Here is a 27,756-nt window from a genome sequence, read left to right on the forward strand (position 1 = left end):
TTCCCCTCTCACCTTAAAAGCTATGCCCTCTAGTTTTTGATTCCTTTACCCTGGGAAAATGACTGTGTGCATTCACCCTATCTATGCCCTTCATAATTTAATGTCACCCATATAAGACATCAGGGAGTAATAACCAATGGACCATATACAGCATCCTTATGCCTTGACAAAATAAAGTGTTTTCAAATGCCTCTGATAGTTACAGACATTTAAAAACAGTATGAATAGATGTAAATTATCAAAAACTAAAAGTTAAAAAATTAGTAAAAAAAAACTTAAACATGCCTTAAACTGTTAGAAACTTAAAAATAACATTAAAAAAATGTAATGTAACCACGTACCTTTTTAAATCCAGGTCAACATTCCCAGACAAGCAATTCATTTTGCACCATGTGGCAACGTCTCAAGACATTAAATATGTTTCTCTTTTGAGAGATGTTACTGACCTGTTTGGTGTTCCCAGCATTTGTTTCAGGTTTCAATCATCTGCAAGTTATTTGATTTCTTGTTCAGTGTGTTTTCTATATTTGCTCAGGGCACAAGGCCAGCAATTCGGGTCCTCGCCTTGTACTCACCAAAATGAGAGGCTCGTTGGACCATTTTATTTAAGTCTTTGTGGGCCTGGAGTAATTTCCTTCCACAAGGGAGATTTTCAACCATCAGGTAGTTTCACCATCAGTCACAGAGATATACAGCATGGAAACCAGCCCTTCAGCCCACTAAGTCCATACCAGATATCAAGAACCCTACACAAATCCTACATTAATCCTATTTTTTTTATATACTGTATATATTCTCCCCACTTTCGAATCGACACCCAGAGATTCTACCACTCACTAGGGGCAATTTACAGTGGTCAATTAATCGACCATCCTGCACATTTTTGGGATGTGAGAGGAAACCCACACTGCCACAGGGAGAACTTGTAAACTCCGCACAGATTATACCCAAGGTCAGGATTGATCCAAGGTCTCTGACTCTACTCGCTGCACCATTACAAACACCAGCTTTCCATTCTGGGTTTAACTAAATTATCTGAATTTGAATCCCCAAGATCCAGATTTGTACGTCTTTGCCAGATCAATCACCCAAGCCTTCAGATACTCTTCCAGTAACTCAATATGCTACCAAGCCAAAGGCAAGGCTCACTTGTGAGGATGAAGTGGGAGATTTTACAAGGTGGCAAAAAACTTGTCTGCTTCGATCCAGCTGTTGAAACTGCAGTACTTCCCAACTTCTGTGCATGTGCCAAGAGTCGTCAGTTCATTCACTGTTTTTATTAAATCCTTCTTTAAAATACCAGAGTTGCAGTGAAGACTATGATGACTATACTGCTGGGCACATCCAACAACAAATAAACCTCATTCACCAGCGAACAATTCTTGGCACACTAAATGTTTAGCAAAGCATTCCATTCATAGAAGGGTGGTGGCTGAAATCCAAAACACGGTGCTTTATATTGTTGATATACAGTGTGGTAAAACTGAACCTTACCAGGATATCCTATAGGGTTGGTGTCACATTGAAAGAAAGGCCGTCAGCCAACTCCAAACTGTCTTGAACATGCAATTAATGAACAGCAGTGACAAATTCAAAGGAAAACCTGGAATTTACTCAGGAGTTTTATTCATAACATTATTTACAAGCAAGCAATTCAACTACATCAGTAATACTTTTACAAATCATTAGTCCATTAGATACAGCGCAAAGCAACTAAAATACAAGATATTCCAGATTTAGTTACCAAGAGAATATCATTGGATGCAAAGCAATATGAGCACAATTTATAATTAAAGAGAAGGGAATTCTTCGTACACCTATTATTGGCCCACACTAACTGCCCTAGAGTTGGTGTGACTGAATCTTTTATTGATTCAGTATTTGTGGTGAAGACAATCCCACAGCACTGCTAGGTAGGGTATTTCAGAATTTTGACTCTGTCAAACTTTGGCCCAATGAGTTATATCACGGGGAGAAAGTATGACAGGGAGTGGAACTTGGAGCTGGTGGTGTTCCCATGTGATTGTTGCCAAATGTCCATCCAGATGGCGGTTGGAGGTTTGAGAGGTGCAGTCAAGGAGTTTAAGGAAGTGTACCATTCAATCTGACCAAGGTCATACAGATGATCCTGCCCTGGACTTACAACCTCTCAAAAGGCAACACTCTTCCCTGGATCTAGGTCATTGACAACAAAGGGTTTCCACCACTGGCTTGGTTGAGATCAGCCACTGTAAAATAGGCCAGGGATTATAGCTGCATAGTCATCATGGACCCAGGAAAATAACTCAACACTGGGAATCAGACAACCAATGCAACTTCTCAATATTGATGGAGATCCCCCATAGATGCAGTGAAAGAAACTGGTCTAAGATTCACCAGCATTACAAATAGAAGCACTACTTGTACATTGAACAATAGGGATCATTTTAATGATGGAAATAGCTTATTTTTGACAAAACCACTTATGATAAATAAGATGCATTAACTCAGAGAGCAGTAATAGCAAACACGAAGCAGAGAGGGTTAATCTAACTGGGTAGTAAATTTCCAATATAAAAAGACAGTCAGATTTCTATTAGCAGCATGTAAGTGCTGGTATATGGGATGAGTATGGATGGGTACTTGATGCTTGGCATGGATGGGGTGGGCTGAAGAGCCTGTTTTTGTACTGCAAGTCTATGACTCTATTCGTAACTATAAGATCATGCTCAGTTTAATGGTGCTGGTTGCTAATCTGTTTACATTGGTGTTCAGTGCATCACAAATTTCCCACAATATCAAAACCAGTTTACATGTTCCAATATTTCCACCAAGCAACGTTTGACATAGCAGGACTGTCGAATCACCCTCCTGACCTTCAAATAGTATCCTCTCTAACCCTTAGACTACTTACTTTAAGTCTATGCTCTCTGGTTTTGACCCCTATGTAAGGGGAAATTCTATTCTACCTCAGCCCACCATTATTTTTACACACGTTAAATAAATCTCCCTCAACCTCCTCCGTTCCAAAGAAAGCAAACCCAGTCTTTTCATTTTTTTTTCCCTCAGAGCTACAACTTTCCAGAGCAAGAAGCAATCTGCTGGAGGAACAGGATCCCTGATGCAGGGTTTCGACTCGAAATATTGACGATTCCTCTTCCCTCCTGCACTCCCCCCTTCCCACCCCCACAGATGCTTCTCAACCCGTTGAATTCCTCCAGCAGATTGTTTGTTACTTCATATTCCAGCACCTGCATTCTCTCGTGTTTACAGTTTTCCAGTCTTGGCAACGTCCTCATGGTACCCCTTTGCTTCCTCTGCAGTGGAATCACATTTTTCCTGTAATGAGGTGACCAGAACTGTGCACAGTTTGCAAGCTGTGGTCTAGCAAGGATTGCATATATCCCTCACATAATCCCTACCCTTTGCTTATATTTTTTGCTTCGGCTCATAATGGTAAGCATCCCATCCACATTTTAACCACCATATCAACCATGTCTTGTTTCTGTTAAGGATCTGTGCACATGCATTTCAAAGTCCCTCAGTTCCTACTCAATATCATCCATGTACCGTACATTACCTTGCCTTGTTGCACCTCTACAATCCATCACCTTACATTTCTCCATTAAACTTCATTTGCCACTTTTCTGAAAAGGCCATCAACATCCTCCTGAGGTCTAAAGCTTTCTTCTTCACTGACAACTGCATAGCCAATATTTGACGTGTGATGTTTATAAACAGATTATATAAAACAGTAGTGATATCCTTCATATGAGTCAATCACTGAGAACACATTGCTCTCCCGGAATTGATAAAACTCAACAGAAAAGAGAATTAAGCAGTACCCAAATCTCAATCTGTGACAGAAATGCTAAGAATTTTGTCTGCTAGCAATTAGTTATAATTATGTTTCACCACAACCTAATTTAAATTGTACTTAAATGTGTTTAAACATACACAGACACAAGGAGTATGAAATCTGATATAAAGTACTGAGGCAGATTTTAATTATGAATTTAATTATTGATTAACCATATTGCAGAATATGTGCTTGATCAACACTCTAAATGCAATGCTTGATTTTCTTTGATGGGTCTGTACTGGTGTAATCAGCTGTTAGTTTGTCTGTATCATTGCTCTCCAGTGAGTACAATTAGGATTTCACCAAAAGCAAAAGGTAAATGTTATTTAAATTTGATATCAGAGTATACTTCTTTTATATCTCTCAACCTCTAGTGAGTCTAATTTATCTAATTTTGTTTCACTTCTATCAATCTTTTGTAGTATTGGAACTACAAGAACTTTAAAACTGTTTTCAGGGTTCTCCAAGAATGGATAGCTTTCCACAAACTTATTGTATCATCTTAATTAGTATTGCCGCTTTCCTTAGTCACATCCTTCAGGCCTGTAATTCTCCCACCAAATACAGATTTATTAAAAATAAATCATAGCTTTACTTTGTCGGAAGGTACAACTTAGTATCAATTAAGCTAAGGAGATTTCACTTATGCTTTGCCTGTCTATAAAGTTAATTTCAGATCATTTGAAGCTTCATTTTAAGAGCACACCAAAGATCTAAAGAAAATTTTGCCAAAAATTCCATGAAATCTTTACTGCGTGGAGTGGGATGAATTATGTATTTTACAATTCCCATACTCTAGCAATCTCACGAATGATAGACCTACAGGAACTAGTCATTCTAACAAAATGTCTCCTCTGTATTTTGGGGATCTGGATTTTCAATAGGCCCCAGTGCCCCTTTAAGAATGGAAGCTTCGGAAACACAACATCCAATATGAACAGTGAGATTTGTATGCAAGAATGCTGCATTGCTTTAAAGCTTGGTAGTCTAATTATCAGCATAAAACAGACCCATGATCTCCAATCCACCTCTAGAAACCAAATCTATACTAATGTTTTAACAACATTTCTGTATGCCAGTTTAATCTCCTCCTCATTGGGGCAGGTATTCACAAACTCTTCATGTTTTTCTGCATTTTTCAGATACCTACACAGGCCTGCAAGTTGCTTCGGGATAGTAAAGTTCCGATAATGCTTGCATACAACCTGTTAAGAAATCAGATAATTAGTGGCGTCATCAGTATGACTATCCATACCATGTGAACAATAGGCAGGTAGTCACACCCTCTCCTAGCACACAGCCCAAGATCAACTTCACACTCAAATAACTCATAACTAAATGGATAAACAAGCAGAACACCATACACACAAGCCCAAAGAGGTTTATTTATGAAAATAGCAGTAGTTTTACAAATTCACAGGACTAAATCAGCTTCTCTTCACGTGACATCAGTTCCAGACTGTGCTTTTCAAATCTCTAACAGTGTTCATCTCCAGCTAATGTAGTATCAAACCCTTTTAACACCTGAAGTAAAACACCCTTTAATAATACTCAATATACAAGCCCAGTCTATGGAAACCATCACACAATATTGGCTCAGATTTCATAGGGAAATGTCAGCACATTCAGGATTTCTACATGTGCATGCATGAGTGTCAGAGTTCTAAACTTGTTGGCTGATGGTACTCCTTCAGCTGCACCCTTATGTTGGACTCCTCAGTCTCAAATAGGAGTATAAGTTTGCAAGGATTCCTTGGTACCTAGCAGGGGGATCCCATCAGACAGATAAAGTACAGGTCCTTCTCCAGTGATTGTGCTGGAGAGAGTGCAGCGGAGATTCACCAGGCTGTTGCCAGACTGGAGGACTTTATTTATGGGGGGAGATGAGATAGGCTGAGCTTATTTTCCCCGGAGGGGAGGAAGTTGAGTGGTGAAGATAGAAGTTTATAAGATTATGAAAGACATAGATAGTCAAAATCTCTTTCCCTTGGTAGGGGTAATAAGAAGGCATAGGTTTCACATGAAAGGAAAGAGTTTTGAAGGGGATCAGTTGGGTAAGTTTTCTTGCACAGAGTGGTTGATATCTGGAACTTGCTGCCAGAGGAGGTGGTGGAATCAGATGCAGTTATTACTTTAAAAAGGTATTTAGGCACTTAAATAGGCAAGGCATAGAAGGATACGGTCCTAATGCAGGCAAATGCAGATGGGCAAAAAGGGTCGGCATGGACGTGATGGGCTGAAGGGCCTGTTTCTGTGCTGTACAACTGAGGACAATGGCTGCAAGGGACTAACAGATACTTATAGATGATATTTTAATTGTTTGGATTTATTTTAATTACATGAAAAACATAAAACTATAATTTTAATGGTTTGAATGTGTCTGAATGTCAGAAACATTTAGTTTTTGACAGTGAATTCAGCCAGCAGAACAAGTGGTGTGGTTTAACCAACTGGTAACGAGCGGTGTGGTTTAACCAACTGGTATAACTGATAAAGTGGCAGCACGGTGGTGCAGCTGTAGAGCTGCTGCCTCACAGCCCCAGTGACCCAGGTTCAATCCTGACCTCGGGGGGCTGCCTGTGTTGGGTTTGCACGTTTCTCTCGTGGCTGCATCTCCTTTGGGTGCTCCGGTTTCCTCCCACAGCCCAAGACGTTGATGGGTTAATTGACGACTGTAAATTGACCCCAGAGCGTAGGGCGAGCGGCTGAATTGTGGGGGAATTGATGGGAATGTGGGAAGAATAAAATGGGGTTAGTGAAAATGGATGGTTGATGGCCAGTATAGACACAATGGACTGAAGGGATTGTTCTTTTGCTGTATGACTTATGACTCGATGATTTGTGGGTGGGGGTCATCCTTTCTCCCGACCCTTCACCAAACTGACATCATATGTCATCCTATCTCTGTGCAGTGTTTCCCCATAACTGTTGCAGCTGGTTTCTGCTGTACAAGTTCCTTCCAGAGGTATCCAGGCAAGGGAAGTGCGAAGATTAGAGGCAAGCATGGGCAACATAGTAATGACTGCAGATTCCAGGCCAATAAAATAGGCGGTGCTGTTAATGGTTGCCACAGGAGTCTCAGTCCAGAACAAAGACCTCTAACCCGACCCAAGAAATATTTGGATGGTAAGTATCCATCCCATAGAAAAAGATACCCAACAATAAGGTCCAAGTCTAAAATCTCACTCACCTTAACAATGTAGAGTTTAGGTAGGAGGTTGCAGTCTGCCAATGTCAGCTCATTTCCATCCAGGAATAATCTCTCTGAAGGGCGAGAGCTATCCTCATCTGGCAGAGGTGTGTTCAGATATTGTTCCAGCTCCAAAAGTGCTTTCAGGAACAACTTCTCCAAAGCTAAACACAGAAAGCTATCAATGCAATGTTTAGAACCCCTTGCCAATTGCCACAGGTCAAGCTGGCTGGGACTCTGACCAAACACTAGTTAATCTTAGTTAAACCAAAGGCAATGGGGTAGATTCTTCCCACTGGGAAATAAGCCTAACATTTGGCAAGAATGTATATGCTAGCTAAAATCTTGCAGATTGGTAAACTGGTAAAATGGTTTATTATTGTCACATGTACCAAAATACAGTGAAAAACTTGTTTTGCATGCCGTCTGTACAGATCAATTCATTACAACAGTGCATTGAGGTAGAACAAGAGAAAACAATAGCAGAAACTTAAAGAAATTGATTGGAAATGCTCACATATTCAATCAGCAGATTGGAAAAAATATATTGTTAGCTACACAAAGAAAGGGAAGGGCTGGTACCTTGAGAAGAATAAAATGTCAATACAAACCAACAAAGACTGAGAAGAAATGATTTGAGTGCCCAAGTTGGCAGAGACAAAGGGAGGGTCAGAGGATCTGATGCATGGGTCCAATAGATCTATTGGCAGCTACAAACGATTTTGATGGGACACTGTGGGTAGATATCAGGAATCCATTGGGTGGTTTAGGAGCAGACCACTTTTTGATTCGTTTCACCATCTACAGGAACTGTGGTTCAGCACCTGCATGGTTTGTGCTACCATCAAGGTGCAAAAATATTGGTCTATTGTCCCCAGTCTAGTGGGTGTAGGAGATTGTAGAGGGTGGACCCATACTAGTTGCAGCTCGTGATGAACGCAAACTGGTGCAGACCAGGGCTGTGTAGTAAGAAAGTGGCCAAAGCTATGTTGCGCTGCTACTGCACCATCATGAAATGTACATGATCGTACCAGTAAGAAAACAGAGTTACTTCCACCCCTGGCTACTGGAAGAGTTCAAAACCAAGAATGTCAGCCCAGGTGTCTGACCTGAAGGGGGGGATACTGCATCTGTGCTTGAGTTATACATTATTGCAAATGAGTTGCTACTGCCTGCTTCCGTTAAAGTCTTTAAAATTCTCTCACCAATAATCCTTGCTCTCAAATCAGATTTGGGTAAATGCTGATTTTTATCCATACAGATATTCTCCACTGGGAGCTGACATTCTCCTCATGGACCAAATGCATTCTTTCTATGTTGTTATAAGGAGATACAGTTCAAAAACTGGGCTTTAGTTAGTACACCGTCAATCTCACATCATCTCCTCAAGTGATCATGTGGTTAAACTCACTTTCGTGCTTTTCAAGAAGTGGATTCTTAATGTAAGCTGAGAATCTCTGGAAGATGTTATCGCCAGCAGTCCTGGACTCCTTGTATCTGACATCCAGTTTAGGATACCTGAGGTAAATAAAGATCCATATATAACGTGGCTGCCAGACTCAGCGTTTCCGAATGATATGAACTGATTAGGGCAAGGAAAAATATCTCCGTAAAAAGCCCTCTTACACTTTTATCCTGTTCTTTACATCAAGAGTTCCCTTATTGAATAGGAGGACCACACAAGGACTAGGAGCTGGCAGAGGTCACATGGCGGTCCAAGCCCATTGCACTTTTCAATAAGATAATTCGCTGTCTGGTTTTGTCTACTTTTTTATTTCCCTATTCCTCATAACTCTTGACTCCTCTACAATGGTCTATCTCAGCCTTGAGACTCACCATACATAATTTTCTGTGGTAAAGTATTCTAAAGATTCATGACTCTTCGGAGAAGGAATTCTTCATCATCTGGATCCTAAGTGGTTAATCTCTTACCCCGACACCGTGCCCCTCAATTTTACACTTCCCGTTCCATCACCTCTACCTTACCACATCCCCTCAGCATCCTATAGATTTCAATGAGATTACATATCATTCCACTAAACTGCAGAGAGTGCCAGCGCAATCTCTTCAATCTTTCCTTGTAATACTCATCCCAGAAAGAAACTAATGAATCTTTATTGCAAAAATAAGGAGACCAAAACAATAGTCCAGGTGCATTCTCCAGGTGTGATCTCAGCAAAGCTCGGTACCGTTGTAGCAAGACTTTCTTACCCTTGCATTCCATCTCTCATTGCAGTAAAGGCCAACCTTCCATTTGCCTTCCTAATTAGTTGTTGTAGCAGCATGATAACTCTTTGTTTTCCTTGTGGAAGCTTACCCAGATGTTTAAGAACAACATTTAATATTCTCATACACTTGCTCTGCTCTTCAATTCTTCCTACAAAAGCAAATAACCTCACATCCCCTCTTTATACTCCATTTTTCTATCTTTTCGCCACTCACTTAAGTTGTCTATATCCCATTGCACACTCTTTGTGTCCTTACAACTTAGTTTTTCACCAATCTTTGTATCATGAGCAAATTCGGACATTATTAAATGGTCCATTTATCTAATTCATTGATGTAGTTTGGAAATAAACAAGGCTCCAGCACTGATTCCTTAGGGCACCCTATTCATTATGCATGCGGATGTGAAAATGCTCAGTTTATTCCCATTCTCTGCCTTCTGTAAGTTAACTAATCTTCTTTCCTTGTGAATTACATTGCTCCCAACACAAGCCTTGGTCTTGTGCAGCCACCTTTTTGAAGCAACTTACTAAACTCCCTTTCAAATCCCAATATACTACATCTACTGGCTCCTGTCCATTTCCGTCTACAACGCTGCCTGACCTACTGAGTTCCTTCAGTAGCTCATTTTTTGCTGCAGTATCTTATTTCTCCCCTTTAACCACTCCACTCTGCTACCATCCTGAACAAACTCTAATAAATTTGTAAGATACGATTCCCTTTCAGTAAGCCACATTGACTCTCCCTAGTCATGATATGCTTCTCAAAATCATCATTTCCTTAACAATGGATTCCAGCATTTTTATGATAACCGACGTTAAACTAACTGGCCTGTCGTCCCCTTTTTTCTGTCTCCTTTTCCAGAAGAGTGGGGTTACATTTGCCTCAGTGTCAGAGGCAAGTGGAACACCTGCATAACTTCAGCATCAGAAAAGACAGCTGTGTGGTTTGGTTTCGGTTGCCTGATGAGAATTTGAAATTGGCCAGCGTAATGTTGAATAGTGTTTCACTGATGTCAACACCCAAATTTCAACAAGTGCTCTCACTGTCAAAGGTACAGAGAACTATTTTAAAGTAGAGAATCATTCAACAATGAAAGTACTTATTGCAATGTAACAATTTTGCCTCAGGCTGTGCAACCTGTTGAACTACAAGTTAAGACATAATGGAACCCTTTTATACCAGAAAAGGGTAAACTAAAAAGAAAAAAAAGTCACGGAGAATTAGAATTGCCATCAAATCAAAAAGAACTTAAAGGTAGATTAAATAGAAGAGAATTTAAATAGAAATGTTGAAAACTGTTTGGGGATGAGAGTGAGTGGATAAAGAGAAACTGTTTGTGCACAGGAGGTTCAGTAACCAGAGGGCTGAGATGCCAAAAAGCCAAAAAGAACCTGAGGGAAAATGACGGATTTCTTTGACCCAGTGTGGGCTGTGATATGGGTTGTGAACAGTATTTGTTACTTTAAGGCCAACGTCCGTGACCAACTACCCTGAGTGCAATCATGTAGATAGGAAGTTCTCGAAACTGTCTGTGAAGAATACAGTTACACTCACTTTGTTTCAGCTCCATATGTCTCACATGCAACAATCTGTATGTTCTGTAATGGGCCTCATTTATGGTTAAGAATCAACAGGGCACATAAACTTTACACTCAGCAAGTTGCTCAGATGCAGATTACACTCCCCAAAAGTGGAATCAGATTAAATAACAATTTCCAAAAGTAAAATGAATGCACATTTGAAAAGGAAGAGTTTGCAAGACTACAGAGGAAAGAATTGGGGAGCAAATTGATTGTTCTTCCAGAGAGCTGGCATAGGGTTGATGGGCCAAATTGCCTTGCCTCATGCTGCATCATTTTATGTTTATAAGTTTACATTTGAGTGATTATCTCCCTTTTTAATCCAAAAGCCATACATTTTCTCATACTCTCAAATATTTTCTTTGTTCACTCAGTTCCAATTTCCTTCATTGGCTGTGATAGTTCTATTAAGTAAGGATGCAAGACCCAAAATCCAACTCAATGGTTTAGTGTTAAGTGTGGTAGAATCTGGGGGGTTGATGGGGAAATGAGGAAAATAAAACCAGATCAATGTGGGATTAGTGTGAATGGGTGCTTGATGGTCGATACAGACCTGGTGGGCCAAAGGGCCTGTTTCCATGCTGTATGACTTTATGGTATCAGGAGAGACTCTGTTTCGGTAACCTGCAGACAGTTCCATACAAAGAGTTCCAAGTACAATAAATTCAAATTAGGAATGGTACAACCTGTTAATGGATTTGAAATGAAGGGAAGGTTAGAGATGGGAGACTTGAAATGATGGAAAGATCAAGGGTGTGAGTATTGAGGAGATGGATGATGCCCAGAAAGAGCAGAACACAGCACAAGATGAGACAGCTATTAGCAATATTGGTCAGATATCATTGTACACTACAAGTAATGAAGACTGCAGAACAAACAGATCAAACGTGGTCTTACTTACTTGGGAGGAGCAAGAACCTCCTCTAGAAATTCCTCAATTTTGTTATTATCCGTCTTGAGTTCACCATTGTAGATAAGAAAGGGCAGCTGACTCCCTGGGGCAATCTCTCTTAATACATCTGGGTTCCTTAATGAAAAGAGGTATACATTATAATTAAAGTCAGCTCAAGGCCTGAGTAAGATAACTCAGTGACAGCAAACAAAAGAGCAAACTAAAAAAAAGAGGTGATGGTTGAGTATGTGGCGTCTTGCACTTATGCAGGTCAGTGTAGAGTCACATATGGGCCTGTGTTACATGACTCACTCCTGTTCCCAATTTGGGAGATTTTATATATTCAGAGGTTGTGATGAAACCCATCATGGGACTTCAGTTCCTACCTTAAAACCTTCCTCTCAGCCCCATCAACACAGCCCAGTATTCCTTTCTCCTTTACATACTTAACTAGTTTTCCCTTTAATGCGCCCACGCTATTCCCCTTACCCACTCTTTGCAATAAGTTCCTTGTCCTAACCACTCTTGCGGCGGCAATGTCTCTCCTCAATTTATTGCTGACCATTTTATGTTTGCAACCCCTAGGTTTGCTCTGTCCATATCTAGTCTTTCAAACTCATTCACAATCTCAAAAACAAAAAAACAGAAAATGCTGGAAGTACTCAGTAGGTCAGGCTGCCCCTGAGGGAAGAGAAACAGAGTCAATAGTTCAGGTTGGAGACCCTTCATCAGAGAGTACCAGCATAGAATAATAGGACAGCACAGTGACCCAAGGGTTCAGAGGAAGGGTCTGCTCATCCAGAGGGTGGTTGGAATGTGGAACGTAGTACCTGACAGGATGACAGAGGCAGGTATTCTTGCAATATTTAAGAAGTGTCTAGATTAGCACTCAAATTACCAAGGCACAGAAGGTTATGGACCAGGTGCTGGTAAATGGGATTAAGGTAGAGGGGTAATGGATGGTTAGCATGGACATGGTGAGCTGAAGAGTCTGCTTCTGAGCTGTATGACTCGATCCACTTCAAGCACTCCCAATGTAGAATAACCTGCTCCACCCTGAGGTGTTCATTTCAACCTCAGAGAAACACTCCTACAATGTTTGTGTGTCAGGTGAATTCTCACATAAACTGCCACCACAGTCTCAAATTAACTGACACATTTTATTTAAGATGTTTGGAAGTTACTTGTTGGCCGTTGCCTCCCAACCAGCATCATTGTTTATCACCCCTCCTGCGCATGAGGTGAACCACATTGTCTGCTGGGTGCCATTTGGCAGTTACGTGGCCTCCACCTCCTGCCACCTTACATAATGTTCACTCACAGGAAAACGGTCAGCTACGATTTAATTTTTTTTAAACAAAAGCTCTGTGTTTTTCTTTTAAACAGAAGCTCTGTGGCCCTTTTAGACATTAAAGTCAAATTTGACTCTAATGTCTAAAAGAGCTCTCCCAATCGGAATCCCAAGCTATGGAGAGTTAAGGGGAGGTTTCAATGAAAGCAAATATGAAGAGGACAAAGAAAATTTGATTTATGAAAGCTTTTCCAAAAAGGTACACCTTTCTTTTTCACTTACTTGTTTAATACACATGCACTCGGTGGGAAAGGGGTATTTTCCAGCTACTGACGAAAAGCATCACCAATGCAGAATAAACTGCCCCATCCTGTTCTAAGCGCAAGTGTCAACCTCAACTTCAGAGCTGCACCCTTCCCACAGTTGAGTGGCATGTGAATTCTCACACAAAGTGTTATAGCTTCTTAGATTTACAGCCCAGTGGTCATTTGCGCTGTTTGTTCTGCACTGCTCCTCATTGCCAGAAGGAACGGAAATAAGGTTGTTAAAGTTCCTTTTCACAGGCGATCCAAATCATCAACTTCATCACTCCTTTTCCAAATCTCTTTTAAACGTTGTAATGGTACCTGCCTCTACCACCTCCTCTGCCAGCTCATTCCATACACTCTGGTGGAAAAATTTGCCCCTCAGATCCCCTTTAAATCTTTCCCCTCTCATCTTGGAAGTTGTATGGTCATGGTTGTAGGGACATGGAAGTTGTAATTGATATTTAGCTCAGAGCTCTCTCCTTGGGCTAGGCATGAGGAGTCAGAGAATCCTTGACCATTGGAAGTGTCAGCAGATCATGCATTGGGAGCGACAAGTGAGACTTGCCCCAGAGAATTAGAAATACCAGTTATGGATACAGCATAGGCTTTCACCAGACTGTCAAGCCCTTCCAGACTCCTTGTGCAGGTGGAGGGGGTGTGGTTGGTTGGTCTGGAGTTTTGTCAAAATACTTCAGTTTTAAAGCCAGCAAAATGACACAAAGCTCAGAGATAATCCCTTTAGGATTTGGATAACAATGAGGAATATATTTATCTTCTAAAGATATATCTCAGAAGAAAAACATTTACAAGATATTGGAAATGTACACAACCATCCATATATATATTTTGTTAATCATGATGGAATACTTGAAAATTGTCTTTCTTCCAGTATTTACTTCCAATTACCTTTGTACAGTCAGTCCTTGTTGTCTGCGGATTGGTGTACTTGCAACATTGGCACCAGACCCCATCTCGAATTTTTTTCCCCCAGAGGTTTTATAGTTAACATAGAAGCCATCGATATCAGCAAGGGCCAGCCTTCAGACTATTTCCACTGAGTATATTGATGCTTACTTGAAGTCACAAGGAACAGTTGTGTAAACAAAGACTGTCTGGATTAAATCAGCAGCTGCCCTGCAACACAGCAGACAGCCCCTCCACACAAGTGGTCTGGAAACCAATCACCATGGTTGTACACACAATGTACTGCAGAGAGGTGTAAAATGTACCAGATGGGTGGGAACAGGCATGGATAGAGGGAAACAATAGGTCAATGGGCCATGCATTAAAACCATCGGACATTTTAAAGTTAAGATAATTGGCCCCACCAAGAGTGATTGAATAAAGGCTTGATAATGTACCATTCCAAACCCTTCAACCACAACAATATTTAAGCTTTTTAACATGCTTGAGAGGCATTTAGACAGATTTAAAAACAGGCTGGGAAGAGGGATACAGACTATGTGAAGGCAGATGGGATTAGTTTAATGTGGCATCATGGTCGGTCAAAGGGCCTGTTTCCACTGTTTCTCTTCCCCATGTTTAATGCAGAGCAGCAAAGGCAATGGGGAGTGATGACATTGAGAAGGGTGGTTTGGATCAGCAGGTGTGGTGTGCAGCCAAGACAGGATAGGATACCTTTCTTAGTCACACATACATCGAAACACACGGTGAAATACATCATTTGCGTAGAGTGTTCTGGGGGCAGCCCGCAAGTGTCGCCACACTTCCTGCGCCAACATAGCATGCCCGCATCTTCCTAACCCGTACATCTTTTGGAACGTGGGAGGAAACCGGAGCACCCGGAGGAAACCCACGCAGACACGGGGAGAACGTACAAACTCCTTACAGACAGCGGCCGGAATTGAACCTGGGTCACTGGCGCTGTAATAGTGCTACGCTAACTGCTATGCTACCGTGCCTGCCCTTCACACTACCATGACAGGGTTAAGGCTAGGAAGGGAGTGGGTGACACGTGTGCTGCCTAGTAACACAAGAAGAGGTGTAGGGAAAATACTTAGGGACTAGAATGCTATGATGGATTTCGAGAGTTGGGATCTGGTATCCTGACCTTGTGCAAGTATTGTGATGGCGACAGAGGCAATGCTTCATAGATCCATAGAGTTATACAGGATGGATACAGGTCCTTTGGTCCAACTCATCCATACTGACTGAGATCTGTACTAAGTAGTAGATACAAGACACTGCAGATGCTGGAAATCTGAAGCAACATACAAAGTGCTGGAGGAACTCAGCGGGTCAGGCAACATCTATGGAGGGAAATGGACAGTCGACTTTTCTGGTCAGGACACTTCATCCCATTTTCCTGCATTTGGATCATATTCCTTTAAATCTTTCCTATACATGTACCTGTCCAAATGTCTTTTAAATGTTGTAATGGTACCTGCCTCTACCACCTCATTCCATACATTCACTACCCTCTGTGTGGAAAAACTTGCCCCTCAGATCCCCTTTAAATCTTTCCCCTCTCATCTTGGAAGTTGTATGGTCACGGTTGTAGGGACATGGAAGTTGTAATTGATATTTAGCTCAGAGCTCTCTCCTTGGGCTAGGCATGAGGAGTCAGAGAATCCTTGACTATTGGAAGTGTCAGCAGATCCTGTATTGGGAGCAACAAGTGAGACTTGCCCCAGAGAATTAGAAATACCAGTTATGGATGCAGCATAGGCTTTCACCAGACTGTCAAGCCCTTCAGCTCATTGGATTCACTCCATATGATATCAAGAAGCAGCTGAAAGCACTGGATAATGCAGAAATTCTGGGTCCAGACAACATCCAGCTGAAATACTGAAAACCTGAGCTTCAGAATTGGCTGTGCCTCTCGACGAGTTATTTAGCTACAAATACTGTACTGGCATATCCCGACAATGTGGAAGATTACCCAACTACGCCCTGTTCACACAAAGCAGGTCAATTCTAGTCCAGCTAATTACTGCCCAATCAGTTGAATCTCGATCAGCAGCAAAGGGATGGAGAACATTATCAACGGTGCTATCAGGTGGCACTTCCTCCCCAGTAACCTGCTCCGTTTAGATTTTGCCAGGACTGCTTGGCTCCAGAGTTCATCACAGTCTTGAATCAATTCTGGACCAAGAGTTGAACTCCAGGGACAGGGCGAGGATGTGAGTCCATTGACTTAACCTGCTGCAGCATCAAGGAGCCTTGGTAAAACTGAAGTCAATGGGTATCAAGGGAAAACAACACTATTGGATCTTAAACAAAGGAATTTGTAGTTTTTGGAGGTCAATTATCCCAGTCCAGGACACCACAGTGTCCTAGACTCAACCATCTTTATCTGCTTCATCCTTTTATTAGAAGGTTGAAGTTTGATGATAACTGCATAATGTTCAATTCAGTCCATAACTCCTCAGCAAGCAAAGCAGCCATGCCTACATACAGCAATTACTAGATAACAAGAAATCAGCTGGAGGAACTCAGCCGGTTGAGCAGATCTCCCAGCAGATTGTTTGTCATTCCAGATTCTAGCATCTTGCGTCTCCAATACCTAGACAACATTAAGCGTCAAGTGGAACTCTCAACACAAAAGTGCCAGGCAATGAGCATCTCCAACAAGAGAAAGTCTAACCACCTACCCTTGATGCCCAATGGCATTACCATTGCTAAGTCTCTCATTGGCAACATCCTGGGGAATCACCATTCAGCAGACATTCAACTAGACCAGCAACAAGTTGTTATGATACTTCTCTGTAGAACTCTGGTTAGGCCACATTTAGAGTATTGCGTGCAATTCTGGTCACCTCACTATAGGAAGGATGTTGAGGCTTTAGAGAGGGTGCAGAGGAGGGTTACTAGGATGCTGCCTGGATTAGAGGGCATCTGCTAACAGGAGAGGCTGGACAAACTTGGACTCTTTTCTCTGGAGCGGTGGAGGCTGAGGGGTGATCTGTTGGAAATGTATAAAATTATCAGGGGCATAGGTGGACAAGCAATATCTTTTTCCCATTATTAAGCGATCCAATACCAGAGGGCATGCATTTAAGTGACAGGGGGGTAGGTTCAGAACAAAGGTGAGGGGTAAGTTTTTTACTCAGAGAGTGGTGGATGCCTGGAATGCGTTGCCTGAGAGGTTGGTGGAAGCAAATTCATTTGGGGCTTTTAAGAGGGGCTTGGATGGGCACATGAATGAGAAGAAAATAGAGGGATATGGGCATTCTGTAGGTAGGAGGGAATAGCTATGTCAGCACAACATTGTGGGCCGAAGGGCCTGTTCTGTGCTGTACTGTTCTATGTTCTATGTTATGTCCTATGCTCTACATTATGTTCTATGTACACAGATACCGTGGCTACAAAAGCAGGAGAGACGCTGGGTGTTCTGCAGCAAGTGACGCGCTTCTTGACACCTCAATGCCTTTCCATTATCGGCAAGGCACACCAGGAGCAGAATGGAGCACTCCTTACGTGCCTGGATGAGTGAAGGACCAACAACTCTCAAGAGCATAGCACCATTCAGGACAAAGCAGCCCACTTGGGAGACACAAGAGACTGCAGATGCCGGAATATGGAGCAACAATTTGCTGGAGGAACTCAGCAGGTTGAGCAGCATCTGTGGGAGGTGAGGAATTGTCGACTTTTTGGGTCGAAACCTTGCATCGGTTTCTGCCAACAATTCCTTCCCTCCCACAGATGCTGCTCAACCCCCTGAGTTCCTCCTGCGGATTGCTTGTTGCTGAAAGCAGCCCACTTGACTGGCACCCCATCAACCACCCCAAGTATTCATTCCCTGCACACCAGTGCACAGTGGCTGCAGTGTGTACCATCTCGAAAAAGTGTTGCAGTTACTCACCTGGGTAACCAACAACACTTCCCAAATCTGTGACCTCTACCGCCAGGAGCAACAAGGTCAATAGGCACAACACCATCAGCAGGTTCCCCAAATCACTCATCATCCTCACTATCACTGGGTCATTTATCATCACTGGGTCTAAATTCTGGAAGTCCCTCTCCAACATCACCTTCACCAGAAGGACTGTAGCTCTTCAAGAAAGTTCTTCTCCACCTCCTTCTCAAGGCAAATTAGGGAGAGGCAATAAATGCTGCGTTAGTTAGTGACACCCAGGAAATGGGACAAAAAAAAAGACACATGATTATCATCAACAAAACGGCTTGTGGCCATGGCTCTGTACATGCCCCGCTCTCTTGGGCCAACGCTGAGTTCCCTTAGACAGCACTCACCTCTTCATGTCTACTGTGTTGATGGTGAAGTTGACTCTCTTTAACCAGAGGATCATGAACAGACGCTGGGAGAAGGGGCAGTTTCCTATGCTCTCACCGTCATCGCTGGCCTGTACACAAGAAATAGGTTTAAAGTTTACCAGTGTGGTTGTTCATTTAGATATTGTAAAATACTGATACTATTTGATGCTGCATCTCTTCAAAAGATGCAACTCTCAGATAGTTCTGTTTTACAACTTCTGGCATTATTATAGGAGTGCAGTCTACACACAAAAATAGAGAGGTAGGTTTTAAAGGTGGGGAGATATGCAGTCATTGGATGGGGTGACAACAGAATAGAGCTGGCTGAAGACTCCTTGACTGGCAGTGGCTCAGCTGGACCAGCCTCGTAGATCAGAAGCTGTGTGTCCTGTGGCAAATGATTCACCTGCTTTCCATCATCTACAAAGCACGTCCGGAGTGTGCTGGAATACTCTCCACTTGCCGGGATGAATGCAGCTCTCAAGAAGCTCGGCACCTTTCAGGCAAAGCAGACAACTTGTCTGGCTTTCCAGCGGGGTCAAGGATGGGGGTGATGGGAGGGGAAAAGTTGGAGGCAAAGAATGCCTGGTCAGGGGGCAGATTCTTCATCACTATACCCATTACTGGCAAAATCTGATCATTTCCAAAAACAAAATCAACTGATTATTCCTCCCTCTGTCAGATACACTAGCCCTTTAAGTGGGTGTTGAACCAAGCTATGATCTTAATCACCAAGAATACCATGATGATTTGTCATTTGAATAAATACCAGATGTGCTGTGCAAGGGGCAATTGTGTAACAAAATAAATTCCTCATGTTGCAGGAGCTGTGAGAGCACGACAGATAGATAATAGATGCATGAAGCAGAATAAAAGTAATGCAACAGTCATTATCCACAAACATCTCACAATGAACCGGAAATACGTTTGTTTCAAGTTGCTTTAACAGAAGAACGTGTATTTGTTCATCACCTTTCACATTCTCCAAATATTCCACATTGCTTTACAGCCAATGAATTACTTCAGAAGCGTGGTCACATTTTTAATGTAGGAATACAACACAAGTGACATATGAATTAAAACTCGGTGTTTTATGATTTTGCCATGTGTTAATCTGTGTTAACCTTCATCATTAACACTTTACAAATACACAATATACAACCTTATTTAAACTGCATTCATAACAGAAACCTTTCAATTAATTTGCAAATGGTCTTACTTTAATTCAGTTTTTAAAAAAATCCTTGATTCCAAAATAAACAGGGAGCTCAGCTCACAAACAGACACTGCTCACTTTGATAAAAGTTAACATATTACCTATTCCTGGACAACCTTAGATTCCACAGACAAATGAGAAGGGCCATTGGAAAAGATGGAAGAGGTAGACCAAGAAAGTTGCAGTGGATTGATTCCTAAATATCGGTCTCTGGGGACATGGGTTCAAATCCATCGAAAAGATACCCAAAAGATATAGTAGGGTCTGGTCCAAATTCTCCTCTGTTGAAGGTAAGCTATGGAAAATCCTGCCCCATACTCATTTTCTTAGCTGCTCCTCTCTAAAACCAAATCTTTGTCATCTTGTAGCTTTTGCTGGACTAATCTCACTATATGGTTTCAATGTTTACATCCTGTATATAGTATGATATGGTAATTGATTTATTATTGTCACACGTACCAAGGTACACTGAAAAACTGTTTTGCATGCCATCCATACAGATCACTTCATTGAGGTAGTACAAGGGAAAAGCAATAACAGAATGCAGAATGAAGTGTTACAGTTACAGAGAAACTGTAGTGCAGGCAGACAATAAGGTGCAAGACCACGATGAGGTAGACTGTGAAGTCAAGAGTTCATCTTATTGTACAATGGGACCATTCATAGTCTTATAACAGCAGGATAGCAGCTGTTCTTCAGCCTGGTGGTCTGTGCTTTCAAGATTTTGTATTTTCTGCCCATGGGAGGAGGAGAAAAGAGAATAACTGGGATGGGACGGTTCTTTGATTGTGTTGGTTGCTTTACCAAGGCAGTGAGAAGCCTATGGCTGGTAAAGGTAGACTCTACTGCTCGAGGTCACTAGGTTTAAACATTCCAGCTACAGCCAGTGATCCAAGAGTATTTCTCAATGAGAAATATAATCCTTGCACCCCCATATTTAATATAAGAAGGAAGTAAACTGGAGCCAAACAGAGGAATGTCAATCAATTTTAGGTGAGGCATAGGTACCAGCTTGTTGGACTTTGTATGTGCTTTTATTGACTATAAACTGTTGGGAACTCCCATCTCTTCAAGGTGGAAGATGTCCAGGCCAGCAGAGTTGATTACTCACTGAAAAATCTCAGCAGCATCGGATGCTGTCGGGCGAGGGGCCTCGGACTGAGTGAGACCCCAGGAAGGTACAGAGTCTCTGCCCAGACTGGGACTGGAGTTGTTGGGAGAGGGGTGGGTTGGAGTGGAAATCAACATTCAGTATTTTACTTTATGGTTCCCTTGCAGAAATGGAAAAGGTCACAATCCTCAGGGAATGAGATGTCACTGAAGAAAAATGAACAGCTGTGAACCAATGTCAAGATTTCCAGATCAAGGATTTGGGACGACCAAGTTGCACAGGTGAGGCAGATTAAATGGAGGCTCATATGTGAACTGAAACTATCTATCTAATAACGATTTTGGTTATCAGTTTCCCAGCACTAACATTTCTAGTTTTGGGAAAACATTTACTAGAAATCAGACCCACCTATGCCCTGTTTATCTGCAAATTAAGCTGCAAACAAATTAAGACAGCTGAAGCAACACACAGCTAAAGTCCCATTTCCAAGTATGAATGTGTGCTAAGTGCCACAGCAATACTGATTGCATGGATTTTAATCCAATTTCACATACTTTCCCCCAGCAGATGAGAATAGTGTTAGAAAGATACGCTGCACCAAAAGTGACAGACTTCAGTTTCTATGCACGTCTTAATCTAGATGAGTTTGCAGATTTTTCCTATAAGTATTTATTTTTCATTTATGTATGTTTGTTTTCCAACAAAAAACCCTTGATTGTTTTGAATGTAGGTTAAAAAAAAGGCAGGGATGTGCTCCTAGAGAACAAAGGACTGCAGATGCTGGAATCTAGATGAAAAACCCGATGATGCTGGAGGAACTCAGCGGGCCAGGCAGCATCTGTGGAGAAAAGCAGGTGGTCAACGTTTCGGGTCAGGACCCTTCTTCAGGACAGTGGTCCTGCTATATCAGAACTACTGATGAACCATTCCTCAGCAATGACTGTTTCCCAACTGCTAGTGTTTGCCCTAGTTGAGTTCAAGTTCAGTTTAGGCATACATACACGGGGTATAAATGCCATGAAAATTAGCTTTTTACTGTGGCAGCACAGTTCATTGCAAAAATAAGATAACATAAACTTAACATAAATTATACATAACTTACACAACAAAGTAAAATGGCACATTATCCATTTTAGGCAGGAGGGAAGGTACTTGTATGAATCATTAGGTGATAGCTCTGGAAAGTAGGTTTTTTCTGTATTAAAATACACAAGGGTCTGTTTGCTTAGTTATTAAACTGACACAGCTTAAAGTTAGAACCAAAAATGCATCCACATAGCAGACACTTTGATGATATCAAGTTGGATTCGACCTTTTTATTCTCCCCCAATCTCACTACAACATACCTGATCTTAAAATTGTCACAAATCTGCAAATATCAGAGCCCAGAAAATGCATTCAACAAACAATACCAAGAGTTCTTTAATGAATCCAGTTCACACTTGCACACTTCTTTAATATTTAAGTTACATCTCATTTACAGGCCACTTCAGGCATGCAACCTGTGCTCCAGGATGTTTTGCATCCTTTCATTTATACATATGCCAGAAAAATTCATTCAAATAAATAGAAAATATCGAGTAGCTTCGAGCAAATATAAATGCATATATTTGAAAGCATCCAAATCAGTAATTACAAGAGCGGAGGAATTACTTTGGCGTCAGCTGCACCTTGCAAAGTTGGTAGATGTCACTGCAACAGAGCTGGTTAACCAGCTACCCTTGTCTACTCTGAAGAAGCACAGTTGGAGGATTGTATACAGTTGGAGGACACTCCTAAGAAGTTGATGAATGGATGTATCTGGGCCCTAAAGAGCAGGAAACCTCAAACTTCATAAGTCATTGACCGAAAAATGTTGTCTGGCGAGAACATGTGCAAGTTATCTCAAGACATGGTGAAGGCAAGGAGCAACAATGCATTTAAATGGAACTTTTGAGAAGCACGATGAAGAACACATGACTAGAGACATACAATGGCAGGTTTACATGGGTAGGAAAACAGCTTTAGCACAGGCATAGATCAGTTGAGCTCAATGCCAAGAATTCACAACACAAAGAGGCATCGAGTTACGGCCCTCAGGATAGTGTTAAAAATGGAATCATTTGCAGGTTTTTAAAAAAATTACTATCAAGCATAAGCATAGCCCAAACTCAAATAAACAACAATCTACCCAAAATGCCACCAGCACTGACCGAGAGGATTGTATGACTGTTGGTACATCAGCTCCTATTCCGCAGATGACTTTAAGTATCACTATTACTGAAATCAAACCATACAAAGGCATACTGAGAAATGATGTTAATTAATTATTGTCCCAGATAGTTTGGCTTATCCCCTACCCACATCTAACAAGGCTTCATCTCTACTCCTTTTGGTTTCAACAGAGAAGTCTCAATAAGAACTCTCGACGGTGATCACACTGCAATATCCTACCTCATAAAATTGTATGGAACATCCTAGAGCAATCTCACCGCAGTAATTCACGACGGGATGTCCCCTCAGTACTATCTGCTATTGCTCATCTACATAGTGAAGTCTCGAAAGTACTCTTTTGCTTCTAAAAGTCACAGATTCATTGAGATTCAGCAGACCTGAAAGATCTGCTGAAGGGTGTAGGGCTAAAAAAACTAGCAATAAATGGCATCTGTTGTCACTACAGGTATTATCTTTCCATTTATCTTAAGTGAAACCTAGAAAATGTTGATGGTGGAACTGGACTTCCAAATCTATCTGCTGGTTTCATGGTGAATCTCTCCAAAAACCCTCCAGAAACCCACTTGCTTTTTTAAAAAGATATATATATATATTTCTGTTTTAGTGTCAGTGCGAAACTTTGGCAAGAAAGTACATCATTAAAATTAAACTTCCTTTGCGTTACATTTACAAAATTAACACTTAACGAAGTTTCAAACAAAACCTGAATTTGGAAGCTGTAATTATCAATTCTCACGATCTTGAAATAGTTCCAAGGTTCTATAGAAACAGATAGTTAAATAAAAGGTCACTCAAGGGCAAACTGGGTATGGCAACAGGTCAAATGATGTCTCTTTGCAACAGCCCCAGATGAAATTAAGTATGATTAGAAACATAAGAAGATTTGTGGCATGATCACAGTATCTGAAGTCATTAGGAATCCGATTTTCACAGCCTGGCCTCGATATATGATTAGTGAAAGAAAGTACCATCCGCTGATGATTGATCACAGGAGAACGTCAATAGACCAAAAGTTAAGGAATGATTCAAAGTTGACAGGTAGAACAGCATTCATAGAGAAGGAATGGGTTACTAAAAGAATTGAAATCAAAACCAGAGATGTAAGCTAGAATAACCGGATGTTCTGATGATATCAGGATTGTCTAAATATTAAGGGTTTTGATCTGGCACCCTTCAAATTTATTGTCAGGAGGTGTTTGGTTAAAGTGATGAAAGCATGGATAAAATTTGTTTTGTGTGTGTGTGTGTGTGTGTGTGTGTGTGTGTGTGTGTGTGTATACACATTTTCACTGCATGCATCGGTGTGTATGTTCCATTCAGTGCATTTTTTTATATAGATTTCAGTGTTTGTGTGTATATTTAAGTGTGTGCATTTCTGTGTGTGTGTGTGTGTGTGTGTGTGTGGATATACAATTGTACGTTTCAGTGTGCTCGTGTGTGTTTGTATGTATGTGTGTGGTCAAGGACTAGGCCATGTCATTGGGTATATTTAAAGCGGAGGTTGATAGGTTCTTGATTAGTCAGGGCATCAAAGGTTACGGGGAGAAGGCAGGAGAATGGGGTTGAGAGGGAAAAATAAATCAGCCATGATCGAATGGTGGAGCAGACTCGATGGCCCGAATGGTCTAATTCTGCTCCTACGTCTTATGGTCTTGTCTATGTGTCCGCATGTCTGCTGATGTTTCTACAGTGCACGTGTTTCTCTGTATGCGTATTTCTGCATGCGCGTGCATGCTGAACTTTGGTGAAATAGGTCGGAGGTGCAGGTGCTGGTTGCTTAAGCAGACATGGCCTCTGCTCCTGCCAACAGCTGCCACGTTGACCACTGGGCCCATTCTCCTGAGCAAGTCACTCCCTTGGCCGCTACTCTTGTACCAGGCAGTGATGAAGGCTGCAAGTTGCAGCCTTGGAGGATGAGTGAAAGATGAAACCAGCCCAGAGATTGGCCCTGCATCACCTCCTTTTCCTTTGGGACCAATTCCAAGTGTAGACTCAGATCACAGCTTCAGAGCTTTTGTTTAAAAAAAACACACACAATAAATACAAATCAGGACGTATCTTCCTTTATATTCATTTTACCAGCAACTCAATACATTCTCTTACAATGTGTCAACACCACTCACGTTTCCTCTTTAAACAATACCTCTATGAAGTGTTTGAGAAGCTGTTACACGGGACCCAGCCCCTCAGTGTCCAGTGGCAGCAGGACCCTAAACTGTGGTCCTTCCCCCAAGAGCCCTTGCAGTGGGTGCACTGAGCTTCGGTGTGTCCCTCAGCACCTACTCCTGCGCCCTGGATTGTGCCAGTCAGTAGCATTCACTCATGGACAAAAACAGAAGGCTGGAATAGCGCAGTGAGTCAGCCGCTTAGAATCAATGGAGAACACATGCTTCCTGCATCATTATCTCCTGTTATTATTCTATTTCAGATAACTCTATTTAAAATTACAAATTGTTATTCTGCATTTATGCTATCTTGTTCTATTATATATTTTCTGATCACATTTGTGAAAGGTAAATTTGCCTTCCCTTCACCTCTGTTGCCTGTTGTCTTTGCAATTGTACCACCGATACACAGGAGTGAGGTTGTACTCTGTTGCTTTTCACTGGCAACAAGAGACATTGAGGAGTGTAATGTCCATATTGTGAGCCACAGAGCCCATAGAGTTTCTCATGCATCACTAAATGTCTCTTAATAAACTTATAATAATGACAACATTAATTTTTCAGAGCAAATAACAGCAAGCGTGATGGCAGGGAGCATACTGATAGTCACTGGCCAAACAGATGATGCTCTTCCTAAATATCATTCATAAAGTCAAAGTCAATGGCCCATGTAATTCACTATCCATGCAAGGCAGATCAATACCATAACCACAGAAGCTTCCTTTTCAGTTGTGCAAACACTTTGTTAAACATTCTTCAGTAACACACACCCATACCTCTGTTATCCACATCTAAATCATCCATTTTAATTCTAGTCATTCTTGAGCTAGAATGATGCTATCTAAAAGAGAAGAATAATACTGCAGTTGCTGATAGGGAAAATGCTGGAAAAACTCAGCAGGTCTGGCAGCATCTGTGATGGGATCAAAAGATTTGACATTTCAGGTGAATGATCAGGAATCTTTTATGCAGTTTCTCTCCACTGATGCTGCCCTTTTGAATCTCAATCCTAGTATCTATCAGTTACATACAAAAATCACCTGAGGTCCACAAACCTGTAGTTATACATAATTTACCTGTACCCCTCTGGATGTCAAAATGAGACAGAAGTTTGACAAATTGGGCAAACCTTTAAAACAAAGGTGTACAGGGTCTGGCTGAGGAAAAGTCTGGCATTAGAATGGCAGAAATACGCCCAATTAAGTCATATAAATAAATAAATACTATAAAGAGTAAATGTGCACTATAAATAAGGAGAATTGATTGGACAGATTTAGTAGAGGACTTGGGAACAGTTCCAAATGCATCAATTTCAACATTCAGTTTCTGCTACACCACGCACCCATCGAGGCAAAAGACTCAGCAACAAACTAAATGCAAATCCAAAAGGGGTTTGTGTAAAAATTGACAGAACCCCACGGGGATCGTTTAAGAAGAATAAAGTTAAGGGCTATACATTTGTCGAGCTGACTACTGTCTTGGATAGTTTAAACAAACATAAATTATTTTAATCCAGGGTGGGACAGAAAATAAAGGCGTAAATGAGAAAGAGTCAAACTGAACACGCCTGTTACCGAGAGCCAGAGATTGGGACAGGGAGGTGTCTGTGAATGTTCGGCTCTTCTCATCGACTCGAAATGTAAAATTCAAGGTGAAGTAAATTGCTCTTTGAGGGGTTAAAATGAAATCCAGGGCCAGAAGTAGTTCGGAGTTTGATAATTTTTTTTTACAAATGTTTCTCAATGTTATCACAGACCTGTCTGAACTGGAGTTAATGCAGGTTAATAATCGCGCCGCTGAAGTAAGCTGCAAGCACTGTCAACCTTACCTTAATGAACAGCTCGATTTTGGGCTCCTCGGCCATCCTTTCCACTGTCCAAACCAACAGCTGCAGCCCTCTCGCGTTTGGCTCTTTAAACACTTCTCCCAGACCACACCCCGCGTTCAGGGAAAGATCGAGGCTCCTTACAGTTCACCTGAGCTGTCTGCAAAACTCGTCCCCACTCTCTCGTGGTCCGAACGTCCGGAGAGGCAGCTCGATTTCCTACTCGCCAGGATCGAACACACCAATGTACTTGGCTGTTTACTGAACAGTCTGTATATAACATTGCTACCAAGAAATTAAAAGGGTGTGACAGGCGATAAATCATAATTCCCTCCTCCCAATCTGCTCGTGCTATATTTAACTTGCTAAATGACTTTTATTTAAATACAGCTCAAAGGATCAGATAGGAGATTCCTGAATAGATGTGTAATCCAAGCTCCAACAGAGGTATGTACTTCTAGAAGACTACAGGCATCCCTGAGGATGCCGAGAAGCAGGCCTCACTGTCCAGTCCATATGTGACTCCAAACCCACAGTAATGTGATTGACCTTAAATAACTCAGGGAAAGTCTTAGCAACTGTAGATGGGGCAATAAATCATGTGCTATCCAAAAATACCCATGTAACAATTCTTGCACTGTGTTTATTCTTTTGTTTTT

General features: G+C 41.5%; 1 protein-coding gene across 1 annotated transcript; it reads right to left on the minus strand.

Annotated features, from left to right (window-relative positions):
- Positions 1-1,626: 1,626 nt before the first annotated feature.
- LOC127582032 (chloride intracellular channel protein 4-like) lies at positions 1,627-27,351 on the minus strand. The gene is made up of 6 exons (XM_052036967.1): positions 27,101-27,351; positions 18,546-18,655; positions 11,742-11,867; positions 8,443-8,549; positions 7,032-7,195; positions 1,627-5,046 (listed from the first exon to the last, which is right to left on the minus strand). Exons 1-6 carry the CDS (start codon positions 27,134-27,136, stop codon positions 4,885-4,887), a joined length of 705 nt encoding a protein of 234 aa, XP_051892927.1. The 5' UTR covers positions 27,137-27,351; the 3' UTR covers positions 1,627-4,884.
- Positions 27,352-27,756: the final 405 nt, after the last annotated feature.

The sequence above is a fragment of the Pristis pectinata genome, chromosome 23 (genome assembly GCF_009764475.1).
Source record: "Pristis pectinata isolate sPriPec2 chromosome 23, sPriPec2.1.pri, whole genome shotgun sequence".
Lineage (NCBI taxonomy): Eukaryota > Metazoa > Chordata > Chondrichthyes > Rhinopristiformes > Pristidae > Pristis > Pristis pectinata.

Excerpts from the sequence above, each read along its gene's own strand:
- LOC127582032 (XM_052036967.1), bottom strand. The coding sequence starts at position 27,136 with ATGGCCGAGGAGCCCAAAATCGAGCTGTTCATTAAG. Across the intron at positions 18,656-27,100 it reads AAATCGAGCTGTTCATTAAG|GCCAGCGATGACGGTGAGAG; the intron begins GTAAGGTTGACA and ends TCTTGTGTACAG. Across the intron at positions 11,868-18,545 it reads AACACAGTAGACATGAAGAG|GAACCCAGATGTATTAAGAG; the intron begins GTGAGTGCTGTC and ends CTTTTCATTAAG.